The sequence below is a fragment of the Mus caroli genome, chromosome X (genome assembly GCF_900094665.2).
Source record: "Mus caroli chromosome X, CAROLI_EIJ_v1.1, whole genome shotgun sequence".
Taxonomy (NCBI): Eukaryota; Metazoa; Chordata; class Mammalia; order Rodentia; family Muridae; genus Mus; species Mus caroli.
In genome coordinates this window covers 140,890,299-140,906,534 of record NC_034589.1, presented here as the reverse complement: position 1 = coordinate 140,906,534, position 16,236 = coordinate 140,890,299, and the positions used below count along the sequence as shown (strand labels likewise).

Sequence of the window (16,236 nt, the reverse complement as noted above, 5' to 3'; positions counted from 1 at the left end):
AGAAGGAAAAAGACGGACTCCCCAAAGTTGTCTTCGTACCTCCATAGGCTCACTACTGTACATGCACCACATACCCAATAATGAAAAAAAGAAAACCAATTAAAATGTTTAAAACAAAAACAATCAAAAAGAGATTAAAATGAGAACAAATGGTCTTTTAGTGAGAGAGATGAAGACTGTACATCTAGGCAGTAGAGGTGGAAATGTAAGGTCTGTCCTAGGAAACGATGCTGGCTTCAGTTCCTCAATAGTCACATGTTTTAGATACTACTCATGCTTAGCAAATGGAAACACTGGGCACCAATAGGGCTTACAGAAGAACAACTTCTGGGTTTCGGGGGTTTTTGGTGTGCTTTTTTTTTTTTAGATTAAAAAAAGCAATCCATGCCTAAAAATGAAAAGCCAAATATGCAAATACGTTGGCATCACTGAAGACAGCAATTATGAGCAACTTCAGGAATTTTAAGAAGAAATGTTGGCTCCAATAGCTTTGTCTTACACACCAACTTTAAGCCTCAGGACTTACCTGTGCTCAGGAAGCATAACTTACTGAATTATGCTACCATAGCTTTCTTTCTTTTTTTTTTTGAGACAGGGTTTCTCTGTGTAGCCCTGGCTGTTCTGGAACTCACTCTGTAGACCAGGCTGGCCTCAAACTCAGAAATCCGCCTGCCTCTGCCTCCCAAGTACTGGGATTAAAGGTGTGCACCACCACTGCCCAGCTTCTATTTTTTAATTAGTAAAATTTCTTCAAACTTCTATGTAAGGCATGAGGTCAACAAAAATTACAGATCTTGCTCCACTAATGGGTCGCCACCCATTCATCATGTGAAGATTATTTAAATCTTTCTAGATTTGTTTATGCTCTTGTCAGCAGTAACTATCATCCTTATTAGATTGTTTTAAGTATTTCAATTAAGAATTTAGTAGATTGCCAGGCGGTGGGCCTTTAATCCCAGCACTCGGGAGGCAGAGGCAGGCGGATTTCTGAGTTGGAGGCCAGCCTGGGCTACAGAGTGAGTTCCAGGACAGCCAGGGCTACACAGAGAAACTATGTCTCAATAACAAACAAACAAACAAAAACAAATCACCTAAAACCACATATCATCTCTTAAAGATCTCATGATTATCGTGTCCAGAACTCATCTTTGAGTTAAGTGTCAAATGTACAGAATTCTGTCCAAATAGGAAGGTAGGTCTCTATCCTTACAAACTTGATTTTGTTCCTTTTCATACTGTGACATAGCATGGAGTTATCATTTAATAATGTAGAGGATATGACACATGGAAAAGCCAAGAAATTTACCAACTAATATAACAAATGAGCCGGGCAGTGGTGGCGCAAGCCTTTAATCCCAGCACTCGGGAGGCAGAGGCAGGCAGATTTGTGAGTTTCGGGGCCAGCCTGGTCTACAAAGTGAGTTCCAGGACACCCAGGGCTACGCAGAGAAACCCTGTCTCGAAAAACCAAACCAAACCAAACCAAAAAAACAACAAATGAGAAGCCACACACTTCCAACATTACTATAGCTGAAACTTGGCCTAGATCTAACACTCAGCAAAGTTGTGAATGTGTCTTATGTGTGTATGCTTTAAGACAAGCTTTGCTATGTAGCCTGGGCTGGCCTGAAACTTAGGGTAATCCTCCTCTATATGCTTGCTAAATGCTGAGGTTATAGGGCAAGCACCACCATAACCAGCCTGTACATGAACTTTAAACTAAAAATGCATTACCCTGAAAACAGGCCACTCAGGATCCCTTAGGACCAGCATTCTTTGTAGTTTTTTCTCTTTTGCAATTAAACACAGTATCTTCCACATGCTAGGTGGTACTATGCCATTGAGCTCTAATACTAAATTTCTAACATCATCTCATGGAGGATCCTCATTACAGCAGTTCCCTAACCAGGTAGGTAGAACAGTAATAGCCACTGGGCCACACACAACTGATCCACACATATGGGAAAATCTATTGGAGTAGGGTCATTTTCTACTTGATAGCATTATTTTATCCAAGTTAACAGACAATTAGAAATTAAGAAAATAGCTAAGGGTGCTAGAAATATAGTTTAAGAGCATTTGCTGCTATTGCAGAAGACCTGGTACCTACATGGTGGTTCACAACTGTCATTAACTTCAGTTCCTGGGGATCTCACACCCGTCTTTTGACCTAAACACATACTGCATACACACAGAGTACGTATGTGCAGGCAAAAACACTTATACACATAAAAGTAAATAAAAAAACCTCCCCCCACCCCTTTTGAGACAGGATCTTACTATATAGCCTTGGATGGCCTGGAACTTATTATATAGACCAGGCTGTTCTCACATTTATAGACATCCACCTGCCTCTCTGCCTTTGGAGTGCTGGGACTGAAGGTCTGCACCATTATGCTCAGTCATAAATTACAACACCAAAAATCTTTTACAAATTAAAAAAAAAAACAAAAACAAAAACAAAGCTAGGTATGATGGAGCATGCCTAATAATTTCAGGTCTCAGGAGACTGTGATGAAGGATCAAAAGATACCAGGTCTCAAAAAATAAATAAAATAGAATTTCCTATGAAACATTCTACATTTTAATCACCTTCTTCATGCATTAATATACTGACACCAGCAGTTAGTATACTGCAAGGGTAGTAATAAATTCTTTTACAAATATCCAATCACTCAAGCTTTACAACTACCATTACAAATATCAAGGTTAAGCTGGGCGTGCTGGCACACACCTTTGATCCCAACACTGGGAGGCAGAGCCAAGGTAGATCTGATTTTGAGGCCAGCCTAATCTACACAGCAAGTTTCAAGATAGCCAGGGCTACATGGAGAAACCCCATCTCAAAAAAAACAAAATCACGCTTACATATTTACTACCATTTTACAAGGTAGGAAAGTGAGACTATCAGTGATATTTTAAGTAACTTGAAGGGACTAAATGATCAGCAACAGGGTTTATATGCCTGCCTATTTTAATGGGTCTTTTGCATAAGGGTAATAGCTACTAAACCATAGCCTGAAATTAATGAACAAATATTCTTAACTCACTCAGCTACCTAAAAAGATGTGTAAAGTTGCCAGGTACTATAAAGACTAAGCATAAAATGTGTTTTTCAATTCAGGTGTGCCTAGCTCTTTTCCCTACATGCCAAGAATAATGGAGGCCTCATCTATCCGGAATTTACCCTTTTCTTCCCCAACCTTTACCAGCCTAGGATCCCGGATCAAAAGCACCACCACTTACTTTTTCCAACAGAGCCTTTCGTAGACGCCGCTCCTCTTGCACCATAATGAACATCTCCTTATGTACAGCTGCTGCCAGGTTCAGGTCCAGTTTCTCAGGGCAGGCAGCCATCTTGCAAATGAGCTCCTCATGAGAAAAGACACAGTATCTTCGTAGTCGGCGGTAGTGCTCAATGCATTGGCGCCCAGCAGGCAGCTGTGGACAGGTTCAAAGTTGAACTTGACCAAGCTTGAAGGAAGCAGTGTATCGGCTTCCCTATCTTTCTGCTTCTCCCTACCAGCCCACCACACTCCAGACTTACCCAGTCAGCAGTGCAAAAGTTGACTGCCTCAGCAAAGTTGTAGCCTTGGTTGAAACCACTGTGGTAAGCACGAGGAAAAGTGATGACAAATTCTCCTGCACACTGGTTTGTGCGGACAACCTAAGGGAGGTAAAAAAAGGCTAAGACCATGAAGATAAACTGAGGCTTTCAAGTTGTAGGCAACTTGACCTAAAAGCAGCGTCCTAAAGGAGAGAAAGGAAAGCTTCAGGAAAGAGAGTATGACAACAAAGTCCCAGGCCTCCGTTCTGAAAGGTGATTGAGTCACAAGTGGCAGGAAATATATGCATTAAATCACTTCAACTTTCCTAGTAATATTTTAATAAAATTATAAATATCACTTTCTACTAAGATGGCCATAGTTTTCCATTTGATATTCATTTTAATACAGCTTTGAGAGTCAAATGCTTCTATAATATTTATTATAAAACCATCAGATGCTATTATTCTCTCCTTCCCAATTATCTCTTCTGATTATTTGAATAATAGCTTTAACCAATCTAAATAATATGGATCTGGACTAAATTAACAGTAGTGTTGGCTGGCTAGAAAAATGGCTCAGCAGTTAAGAATGTACACTGATCTTGCAGAGGACCAGAGTTAAGTTCCCAGTATCCATACTGGGTGGCTTATAACCACCTATAACTCCAGTTCCAGGGGAGCCAATGCCCTTTGCTGACCTCCACTGGCATCTGCACTCACATACACATATAACTACATTTTTTTTTTTTTGGTTTTTCGAGACAGGGTTTCTCTGTATAGCCCTGGCTGTCCTGGAACTCGCTTTGTAATCCAGGCTGGCCCCGAACTCAGAAATCCGCCTGTCTATGCCTCCCAAGTGCTGGGATTAAAGGTGTGCGCCACCACCACCCAGCTACTGAAATTCTTTTTAAAAACAACAAAAAAGCATCAGCTTCCCCCTTTTCTTTCTTTTTTTTTTTTTTAAAGATTTATTTATTTATTATATGTAAGTACACTGTAGCTGTCTTCAGACACTCCAGAAGAGGGCGCCAGATCTCGTTACGGATGGTTGTGAGCCACCATGTGGTTGCTGGGATTTGAACTCTGGACCTTCGGAAGAGCAGTCGGGTGCTCTTACCCACTGAGCCATCTCACCAGCTCTCCCCCTTTTCAATTTGTTTAGTTTTCTATACATATACTAACTTGAGTCCTAACTTTCTGATAAGAGTCTAAACATCCTTTCCTATACATTTTTACCTTTCAGCTTTGGGTTTTGGGGGGAGGTGTGAGGGAGGTTACTTTTTTTGGAGATTGGGTATTACTACATATGTAGCTCAGGCTAGGCTTGAACCCACAGCCCTGCTTCAGCCACTCTACTGCTGGGATTATAGGTACGTTATCAACACTTCCAGCTTCATACAGATTTCTTATCTTTCTCATCTGTACCACTTATCTTCCTTCAATCTTGTGACAGATTTCATTTCCTAGATCCTATGCTCTTTGTAGATTTATTACTTTGCTGTGGCTAAACATGGTCAGAAAGCATATTTGGGAGGGAGGTGTTTAGTCTAACTCTTACAGTTGATTGCATATAGAATTTCAAAATAAAAATCATTTCAAAGGGTTTTTGTTGTTTAAGACTAGCCCTAGCTGACTAAGTACTCTGTATGTAGACCACAGTAGCCTTGAATTTGTGGCAATTATCTTACTTGATTCTCACAACTACTGAGATTACAGGTGTTCTGAACTCTTTCTGAAGTCTTTTAAAAGATTTCAATGCTATTAAAAGATCTCTTATCGAAACCTGTTTCTTCTTCAAGATGTTTATGTGATTCTTCTGCTCTCGGTGTTTAACAACAACAACAACAACAAAGTTCACAAGATCTATCTTTGTGTGGATCTATTTTTATTCCTATACTAGGTAGGCCACTTTGATTCAAGAAACAATCCTTCAAGAAAATTTTTTTTAGGGCTACAGAGGCACAGCAGTTAAGAGAACTGGCTGCTTTTCCCGAGGACCCAGATTCAATAGCCAACACTCACATAGTGACTAACAATTTCTGCAGCCCTACTTTCAGGCCCTCTTCTGGCTTTCACGAGTACCAGTAATGTACATGGTGCACAGATATAAATGCAGGCAAGACAGCCATACATATAAAATAAGAATCTTATTTTTAAAATTTTATTAATAATTCTACCATTTATCTACTTTGTGATTTCTATTATCTGATACTATACAGATTTTATAACGTTTTTCCTACCTTTTCTCATTTTTATCTTTTCATCCTATTATTTCAAGTACTTCCCCCCTTTTCTGGATTTCACTTTTGCTATCAAAATTTCAATGCCCCAAGAGCTCAGTAGTTTCTCTATATAGTTTTTGAAACAGCATACCACTTTTCAGAGGCAGTCCCTCTTATTCAAGACTCTTTGTGGAAGCCCCCCATATATAACATACATATAAATGTATGTTTTTCCTACATATACATATAAATGGGAATTTGATGGGGACATCTTAACAATGTACTCTTTGCAGTCTGCAGTGTGACAAACCTGGCACCCTTTTCCCCACTTTATAAGATCTTAGCAACCTCAGCTTATATATTTTTTTCTTTAAGTTGAAACTTCACAGAAAAAAATAAACTTCTCTTGTTATACTTATCGGACCTCCCTACATCACTACTCTTACACTTAAGGATATTATTATGTAAGTCAAAGGTTGTTTGAAAGCAAGCACTACCATATCTTGGTAGTCAACTAACCAAGACAGACTCAGTGACTAACAATATGGGTAGCATCTAGGGCATGGTGCAATGGACAAACAGATTGATGCCTCAGGTAGGGCCTTAGGACAGAGTACAGTAACATTAGATCTCACGACCTTATACAAAAAAAAAATATATATATATAATTTTAAAGCAATTGTTCAATTCTGGAATTTCTTACTGAGTATCTTTGGGCTGCAGTTGACCATGGATCTATGAAAGCAAAATAATGAATATTTGATCATGTTAGTAGAGTCTGTTTTCCTTTTAAAGTTTACTCCTTCCTGGCAAGCCAATTTCTCTAAGTTGCTTTCTTACTATTTGGTTCTATTTTTTTCTTAGGTTTTTTTGTTTGTTTCATTTTGATTACCTGATAATCTAGGGTTCCCTACTTATTCTTTTGTTTTTGTTTTCTTTTTTCTTTTTTAAAGATTTATTTATTATATGTAAGTACACTGTAGCTGTCTTCAAACACACCAAAAGAGGGCGTTAGATCTCATTACAGATAGTTGTGAGCCACCATGTGGTTGCTGAGATTGGAACTCAGGACCTTCGGAAGAGCAGTCAGTGCTCTTAACTGTTGAGCCATCTCTCCAGCCCCCGTTTTCTTTTTTAAAGAAGACCTGAGTTTAGCTCTTAAAAAAAAAAAAAAGAGAGAGAGACTTATTTATTCATCATATGTAAGTAAATTGTAGCTGTCTTCGGACACTCTAGATGTCCGAATGGTACGGATGGTTGTGAGCCACCATATGGTTGCTGGGATTGGAACTCGGGACCTTTGGAAGAGCAGTTAGCACTCTTACCCGCTAAGCCATCTCTCCAGCCCCTCCCTACTTATTCTTAAGAAACAAAAAACAACAACAAAAAAGGCTGAATGAAAGCTCCACTCCCAAAAGTACATAGGTGACATTTATCAACTTGTGAGCTTCACTGCAGAATGATCTGGGGAATTCTAGAGAGTTGTTTTCTTCTTACACCAGTCAGATTCTCAAATTCCCCTTCCCTTCTAAAAATACTCCTACTTTCTGTCTGCAGGAAATGACCCAGTTTTCAACAAACTAATAGGCAAATGAGGAAAGTGGCCAGGATCCAGTATGTACACAAAGATGAATCCTGTTTTTACCCTGATTAGAGTAAAACCACCTTTAACTGTACTAGCTATACCATGGAGATCTCAATCCTCTGTTCTAATTTTTTCAGAAATAAATCTTCAGAAATATGTGAGGTGATGTCACATATCAGATAAAATGATGGAAACTCAGTTTCTTTTATGGACATGAAACCATCCACTATTACCCCCAGAATGCCAGGTACTGCTGAGTATAGCCCTTAAGTGATCATAAAGTATTAAATCATGTTGGTTCTTATTTTCTCAGTAGGGGCTCAAGATTCAATTGATTGGGGCTGGAGAAATGGCTCAGTGGTTAAGAATATTTGTTGATCTAGAAAAGACTTGAGTTGGGTTTCCAGTACCCACATCTGGCAGCTTACAGCCTCCTGTTACTCCAGGACCAGGGGATTAATCATCTATTGGCCTCCAAGGGCAGCTCCCCTGCACCCCCACCATGTACATGCTCATACACACATACTCACATATACACAAAAGTAAAATAAATCTAATTTCTTAAAAAACAGACTGAATTGTAGTGTCTCCTTTTTAGCGTTAAGACTTTTATTGTTGGGGCTGGAAAGATGGCTCAATGGTTAACACTTGCTATTCTTATAGAAAACTCAGATTTGATTCCTAGTACCTACATGGTAGCTCCCAACTATCTGTAATTATAGTCAGTTCTGGGGATCTGATACTTTCTGACTTCCTCACGCACAGGCACACACATAGTACACATAAATACATGCAGGAAAAACACTCAGGCACAAAGGTAAAAATAATTTTTTAACGTCAATTTAAAAAAAAAAGAATTTTATCATTGTGTCCTGTTTTTTCCATCTTTATGATTTATCTTTTTCAAATCAGTTTTTGTCATTTTACTGGGTCTCAATAAGAAGCAGAAGTAGCCATTTACTTGTTTAATTTGTTTCTTTAACCAAGAAGTTTCACAAAATGTTTTAAAATGAACATTTAATGCGTAGTGAAAGGATAAATGCTGGGTTAAGAATCAAATTCTCCCTGAAAAGTCCATTTTCTTTCTTTCTTTTATTATTATTATTTCCTTGGTGCTAGAAATTAAAGCCACGATCTTTGAGCTACATAGCCATCTCACTAAGCTGCTAACACATATCAAGAATCTGGGTTGTAGCTCAGTAAATCTGCTACAATTCCAGAAAAATGTGAAGCATATCAATAGCTAATAGAAATCTTCCTATTGATGATGTAGCACCATCACATTTTCTTCTTAAATGAAGTCAGCCTCAAAACACTTCTTGCTTTTATTATTGCTATGGCTTCCACCAATCACCAGAAATGTTTTGTAAATAATATCAACAACAACAACAACAACAACAACAACTCTACGTACAGCATGCCTCACCCAAAGCCTCTAGAATAAATTTCATGATTACATAGATAAAGTTTAGCAGGCAAATTCTTACTCTTTTAAATAGGACTGTGAAATGGATAGCCCCAAACGTTCATCTTTTAAAAATTTGTGAAACTTCTTAAATACGTTTACAAACCTGGTCCAGATAACACAAATCCTAAAAGGCCCACTCTGCTGTTCTATGGTGTCTCCCAACTTATTTTAATTGTTTACTGTTCTCTTTTTTTACTTGTGGGTACACACCCAAGGCAGGAATCGTGTTATTGACCTTCAGGGTGGTGACCAGTGGCTTTACACACAGAAAGTACTTTAGCAATATCTATTTTATAATTTCATAGATGTAAAAACCAAGTTCCAGAGAAGCCTCAGCTAGCAGAGCAGGAAAAGAATGTTCCTAATTTCCTCTTCAGCTTATTTTTGCCAGTGTTACTTTTCTGTTTGTTTCGTGGTACTTTTTAAAAAGCACACCTATCCAGATACATTTCCAGGTACATTTCGACAAGCTCAGCATCTAGAAGGCTAATGTAGGAGAATCACAAGTTTGATGTCAGGCTGAACTACCTAACAAGTTTAAGGCTGGCCTAGGTTACACAGTGAAACAGTAACTCAACAACAAAACAAACAACAAGAAGTAGTCATTCTATTCTACAGCTATTAAAAATGAGAAATATGGTTCTTTCACCATATGGACCCTGGAGATCAAACTCAGGTCTCTAAGACCCACTGAGAGAAGCCCCCCACAAAAGACCAAACAGTATTCTACTTGTATGAACAAGCAAGGAAGGCAAATATAGAACCAGAAAAGTCACCTAGTTTTATAGGATAGAATGGAGAATGACTGTGAATAAGGGGTTTTCCTGGGGTGGCAAAAATGTTTTAAAACTGAATTACAGTGACAACAGCAAACATCTCTAAGGACATCTAGGTTATACACTTAAAATGGATGAATTTTACAGAATACAGGTCATACTGCAATAAAGTTGTTTTTAAAAAATACAATAGTAGTTATAGACCAGCACTGTCAAGAGAAATATACCAAGTATATTTCTAAGCACAAAGGTACTTGGAAAAAGTTTCTTTCCTTGCCTGGTACTGCTAGATCACAGATACTGAACACAGGCCCTTGTGAATGCTAGACAAATGTTCTGCTGAGCTACAGGCATTGAACTCTTGACTCAGCTTCTCAAACAGTTCATGTTATAAGGCACATAACATCATGCCTGGCTATTTTAAAATTCTTTAGTAGCCACATTAAAAAAAATAAAATATAAATTAAAAAGTTTGAAAAAACAGATAAAATAATTTTAATGTATTTTACTTAACAAAGCCAGAATATTGTTGTCTCGGTGTTTAGGTTGTAAACAAAAGTATTCATGAGATACTCTATACTTTACATTAATACTAAATCTTGAATTACAACATCCATTTTATACTCTCAGTACATTTGATATGGGACTAGCCACATCTGAAATGCTCGGTGGCCACATGTGACTAATAGGTATTAAGCTAGAAATACATACAAGAAATTATAAATTCACAGTTTTACTGATATATCAAACTTGACATAAAAAAAAACCCCACCACGGAAATGTGATCAATTTTCCATTTTGGGGAAAGGAGATATGCTTTTTAAAAATAAATGACCTTTTCCAAAGGAAGGGAAGTGTGTATATTGGGGTTGGGGTTGGAGGACACACATGATATGGTACAAAGACTTAAACAAAGCTTTAATGTAGTGGTCACCAGTTCCATCTGTGCTATCACAAATAATATGATTTTATCCTTTTTAATTTCTGAATAGCATTCCAGTGAGTATATTATATATTACATTTTCTTTAGTTTAGACATCTTAGGCAGGTTTTCTTTCCTTGGCTGTTTTGTAAATAGTGTTACAATAAACATGGGAGTGCAGATATCTTTTCAAAATGCCAATTTTGTTTCCTTTGGTTATAGAACCTGTAGTAGAATTGCTACATCATGGGCTGGAGAGATGGCTCAGCAGTTAACACTGACTGCTCTTCCAGAGGCCCCGAGTTCAATTCCCAGCAACCACATGGTGGCTCACAACCATCTGTAATGGGATCTGATGTCCTCTTCTGGTGTGTCTGAAAGAAGCAACAGTGTGCTAACATACAATAAATAAATCTTAAAAAAAAAGATTGCTACATCATATAGTAGTTTTATTTTCAAAGGTTTGAAGAACTTCCCTGTTTTTATTACAATATTTGGGGCTTCCCACATCATTGCTAGTGTTTATGATCATTTTGCTATACTGGAGACTGAACCCAGGGCTTTGTGCATGCTAGGCAAGTACTCTACCATTTGCTTTCATCCTTTGTCTGTCTGTCTCTTTTTCTTTTTTTTTTTAATTTACCAAAACTTTTTAAAAAACTTTTTTTATTACATTACCAAAACTTTATTGTACAAAACTTACAAATAATAAAAAAAATCACCACACAAAACTGTAGCCTGCCAAGTTAAAACAAAAATCACAGGTGATTTGGATTAGAATGTATACTGCTAATCCAGAGCCCAGAGATACTGAAGAGGACAGGCTGGGGAGATGGCTCAGCGGATAAGAGAACTTGCTACTCTTGAAGAGTTTGGTTCTCAACACTCACATAGTGGCTCATAACCACCTATAACTTCTATTCCAGGAGATTTAACACCCTTCTTCTCTGGCCTCCATGGGCACAGCACACACGTGGTGCATATACAGAAACATAGGCACACACATACACACAAAAATATATATAATTAAAAAGAAAAGCAAAAAGACTTTTTCTTTTTTCTTTCTTTTTTTTTTTTTGAGACAGGGTTTCTCTGTATAGCCTTGGCTTTCCTGGAAGTCACTCTGTAGACCAGGCTGGCCTCAAACTCAGAAATCTGCCTGCCTCTGCCTCCCAAGTGCTGGGATTAAAGGCGTGCTAACCACTGCCTGGCAAAAAGACTTTCTAAACCTGTCCTTTCTCCATTTCCCTTTTTTACTAGCTAGAACCTAGAGATGATAACAAGCTATCCCTAAGGTAGCCTAAAGTATCCCTCAAACCCATGGAAAGAACTCACTATCACATTGCATATCTAACCAACCATGATGATCACAGACCTCAAAACAGTCCAATCAAGGCAGAACAGGAATAAGAAAAAGCAGGGATAAATCACAAGTGAAGACTACAATTACTAGCACAAAAGTCATCAGTACATCACTTATGGTGAAACCTTCCTTATGGTTTCTGGGCACTCACCGGCACACCATGGGACATGAGCGTGTTAGGATTCATGAGGGTGACAAGTTGGTGAAGGAGATCAGGCTGGCTATCAAAAAGCTCAGGTGTCAGCTTCTTCATCACTTCTTCCAAGTGTTCCGCTGCAAGCGATGGGACTCCATACCAGGTTTTTGGTTCACCCCTGTTCATGTTAGAGGACATAGAATGGTCATGTGCATAGTTATGTAGGGAGATCACCCTGACTACCTCCCCAGCTTGCCAAAGCCCCACTCACCAGTGGAGGTAGTTAATAGAGTAACTCCAGTGATCTTCAATATGCCAGCAAAAGGCTGAGAAGACCATTCCCACATACAGCCATGGTACCTTCATGCCAGATATATCTGCATTGATGTGGCACAGTACAGACTGCTCCAATACAGGCATCACATTCAGGTTCCAACCACTTGTAGCATACTCCTGTCAGGTCAAGTGTTTGTACAGAAGGATGAGGATTATGCTAAGGAACTGAGTTTCTGCCCCAGGACTGAGGATTGAACTTTGGGATCACAAATGCTAGGCAAATGTTCTATCACTGTAACCTGAGTTCCTTCTACTTTGAGACACAGTCTCACTAAGTTACCCTAGCAGGCCTTGAGCTTATGATCCTCTTGCCTCAACCTCCTGAGTAACTGGGGATCATAGGTGAAAACTACCAAGCCCAGCATTTTTTTTTTTTTTTACATTTGTGTGTGTGTGTGTGTGTAGTGCATTTTCAGTGTATGTTTGTGTGGGTACACAAGTGTGAATATACATGTGGAGGCCAGAGGTCAACATCAGGTATCTTCCTCTATCATTCTCTATGTTATTGAGAATGTTATTGAGAGAGGACCTATCAATGACCCCAAAGTTCAGCAGTTGCCAAAATTGGCTCTGCCTGCCTTCCCTCAGCACTAGTGGTTAAAGAGGCAAGCTATTAGTACACCCTGCTTTTATTTGGTTTCTAGGGATCCAAATTTGGATCCTCGTGCTTACAGAACAGTCACTTTAGCAATTAAACCATCTCTTTAGCTTCATTTTTTTTTTTTTTTTTGGTTTAAGACAAAACCTCATTCTGTAGATCAGGCCAACATCAATGTCATAGTAAGTAAGCCACCTGAGCCTCTTGAAGGCTGAGATTACAGATGTTGAATGATCACACTCAACAAGAACTTAGTTATTTGCTTTCGTACAGGGAGCCTTAATATTGGCATCATACCAAACAACGTATGAGTCTTCTCTGCTTCTTCCCCCCAAATGCACACATAGGAATTTTCAATTCAATTCACTTTAATTTCATAAAGATTATGTATATATATCTACCATAAGGCCTGCTCTGCAAACTGGTTTTTACCAAGTCCTAGGAACTTGAAGTAGTACATACCAGTTAATGTTAGCAATTGGGAGGTTGAGACAGGAAGTTCACAAATTTGAGGCTAGTCTGGTCTACACTGAAATAGCCTTTGTCAAAAAATAATGAAACTGTATGCAGCAATACATGCCTTTAATCCCAGCATTCAGGAAGCAGACACAGACAGACCTCTGTGAATTCAAACTCAGTCTGGTCTACATAGTGGGTTCTAGGCTAGCCAAGGCTATAAATTGAAGCCCCGTCTCACCAAAACAATTTAACAAATAAACAAAGGATAGTCTTTCTAATAAATAATGCTACATAAATTGATGTAGCTATATGCAAAAGAATAAAAATAGACCCCTACTCAGTAATAAAAGTAAACTATAAACAGATGAAAACTTAAGTGTAAGTCTTTTTTTTTCTTTTTCTTTTTTAGATTTATTTATTTATTAATATGCAAGTACACTGTAGCTGACTTCAGACACTCCAGAAAAGGGTGTCAGATCTCGTTACGGATGGTTGTGAGGCACCATATGGTTGCTGGGATTTGAACTCATGAACTTTGGAAGAGCAGTCAGTGCTCTTACCTGCTGAGCCATCTCACCAGCCCTTAAGTATAAGTCTTAAAACTACAGCTAGGCAGTGATGGCATACACCTTTAATTCCAGCACTCTGGAGGCAGAAGCAGACAGATCTCTGAATTTAAGGTCAGCCTGGTCTACATAGTGAGTTTCAGGACGAGAGAGAGAGGGAGAGAGAGTGAGACAAGAGATGAGAGACGAGAGACAAGAGAGAGAGAGACAAGAGAGAGAGAGAGAATGAAAAAGATCTAACTATGAATTTATGAGATAAATTGAACATTTATCTTATTATCTCAGGACATTGAAATGGGCAACAATTTCTTATACAAAACATGAAAAGCACAAGAAACAACAAAACAAGATAAATGTTATTGTAACAAACTAAAAAGCTCTGCACAGCAAAGGAAACAAAAAAGCAAGCTAGTTATTCATGCTTGGAATCCCAGCATTCAGAAGGCTGAGGAAAAAGAAAGACTGCCATAGAAGTTTAACAGGAGCCCAGGCCAGGGCTACATAGCAAGACCTGGTTTCAAAGGAGAAAAAAAATCATGAAGCCAAAACTCAAAAAGCTAAACAAAAAGAGTAACACACACACACACAAAAGCAAAAAGACAATATACTGAACAAGTATTTGCAAACTATTTGCCTAACAAGACATTAACAATTTAAAAATTGTTTTAAAAAAAAAAACCTCAAAAAAACAGATAAAACCAGATTTAAAATATAGTAGATAAACAGTTACCAACAATTGAAAGATTCAATAATTGTTAAAATGATGACATATAAACAGCAAACAAGTATATGAAAAATGTTCAATATAATTAATCCTTAAAGAAACACAAGCCAAGCCCACAAGTTATCAGTCGGCTTCAGTATGGATGACTTTTATTGCTGGGCATGGTGGCGCACATCTTTATTTCCAACACTTGGGAGGCAAAGGCAGCAAAGGCAGCCGGGTCCCTGAGTTTGTGGCTAGCCTGGTTTCAGAGTAAATTCCAGAACAGCCAAGACTACACAGAGAAAAACCCTGTCTCAAAACAAAACCAAAAACTTTAATCAAAAAACAAAAACAGTTTTACGTGATGATTTTTACTTATAAGTTTTCTACATTAAAGTTTTGGTAAATTAAAAAAAAAAAAAAAGACAGACAGACAGACAAGGGATGAAAGCAGGTGGTAGAGTGCACAAAGCCCTGGGTTCAGTCTCCAGTATAGCAAAATGATCATAAACACTAGCAATGATGTGGGAAGCCCCAAATATTGTAGTTAAAAACAGGGAAGTTCTTCAAACCTTTGAAAATAAAACTACTATATGATGTAGCAATTCTACTACAGGTTCTATAACCAAAAGAAACAAAATTGGCATTTTGAAAAGATATCTGCACTCCCATGTTTACTGTACACTATTTACAAAACAGCCAAGGAAAGAAAACCTGCCTAAGATGTCTAAACTAAAGAAAATGTAATATATAATATACTCACTGGAATGCTATTCAGTCATTAAAAAGGATAAAATCATATTATTTGTGACAGCACAGATGGAACTGACGACCACTACATTAAGTAAAATAACCCAGGCACAGGAAGGGTCAGTGCCATGTGATCTCAGTCCAATGTGGAATATAAAAAAGTTGATTTCTTTGATATTTAAAGTAAAAAGTTGGTTCTTAGAAGCAGGAGAGCACAAGGGGAGAGAGATTCACAAAAAGATTGATACTAAGTTAAAGCTAGACAGAAGCGGGACATTCTTATCTATTATTGCACAGAGGGACGACTAGATACAATTATGTACTATATACTTTAAAAAGCTTTATGAAGGGCTGGTGAGATGGTTCAGTGGGTAAGAGCACCCGACTGCTCTTCCAAAGGACCTGAGTTCAAATCCCAGCAACCACATGGTGGCTCACAACCATCTGTAATGAGATCTGACTCCCTCTTCTGGAGTGTCTGAAGACAGCTACAGTGTACTTACATATAATCAATAAATAAATCTTAAAAAAAAAAAAAAAGTCACCTTTAAAAAAAAAATAGTGTCAAAAAAAAAAAGCTTTATGAAAAGATTTTGAATTTTTTCACAATAAAAAATGTTTCAGAATATGCACTGGCTCACACAATGTAGTTATGTTTTAGAAACATCACATGGTATCCTATAAATACAAGTAATTTATTTCTTGAGATTAATTTTTAGTTTTAACTAAGTGTATGCATGTGTTCTACCTAAGCACACATAGAGGCCAGAAAAAAATGTTGTTGGATCCCCTGGAGCTAGAG

General features: G+C 38.0%; 1 protein-coding gene across 6 annotated transcripts in view; it reads right to left on the bottom strand.

Annotated features, from left to right (window-relative positions):
* Window positions 1-16,236, bottom strand: part of Kdm5c (lysine demethylase 5C) — a 46,214-nt gene that overhangs the window by 13,049 nt on the left and 16,929 nt on the right. For all 6 annotated transcript variants that reach the window (XM_021153599.2, XM_021153597.2, XM_029473065.1 and 3 more), the window contains 4 exons: window positions 12,291-12,472; window positions 12,035-12,197; window positions 3,548-3,667; window positions 3,247-3,441 (listed from right to left, as the gene is read on the bottom strand). In XM_021153599.2, the coding sequence (XP_021009258.1) occupies window positions 3,247-3,441; window positions 3,548-3,667; window positions 12,035-12,197; window positions 12,291-12,472 (660 nt within the window). The remainder of the gene's footprint in view (window positions 1-3,246; window positions 3,442-3,547; window positions 3,668-12,034; window positions 12,198-12,290; window positions 12,473-16,236) is intronic.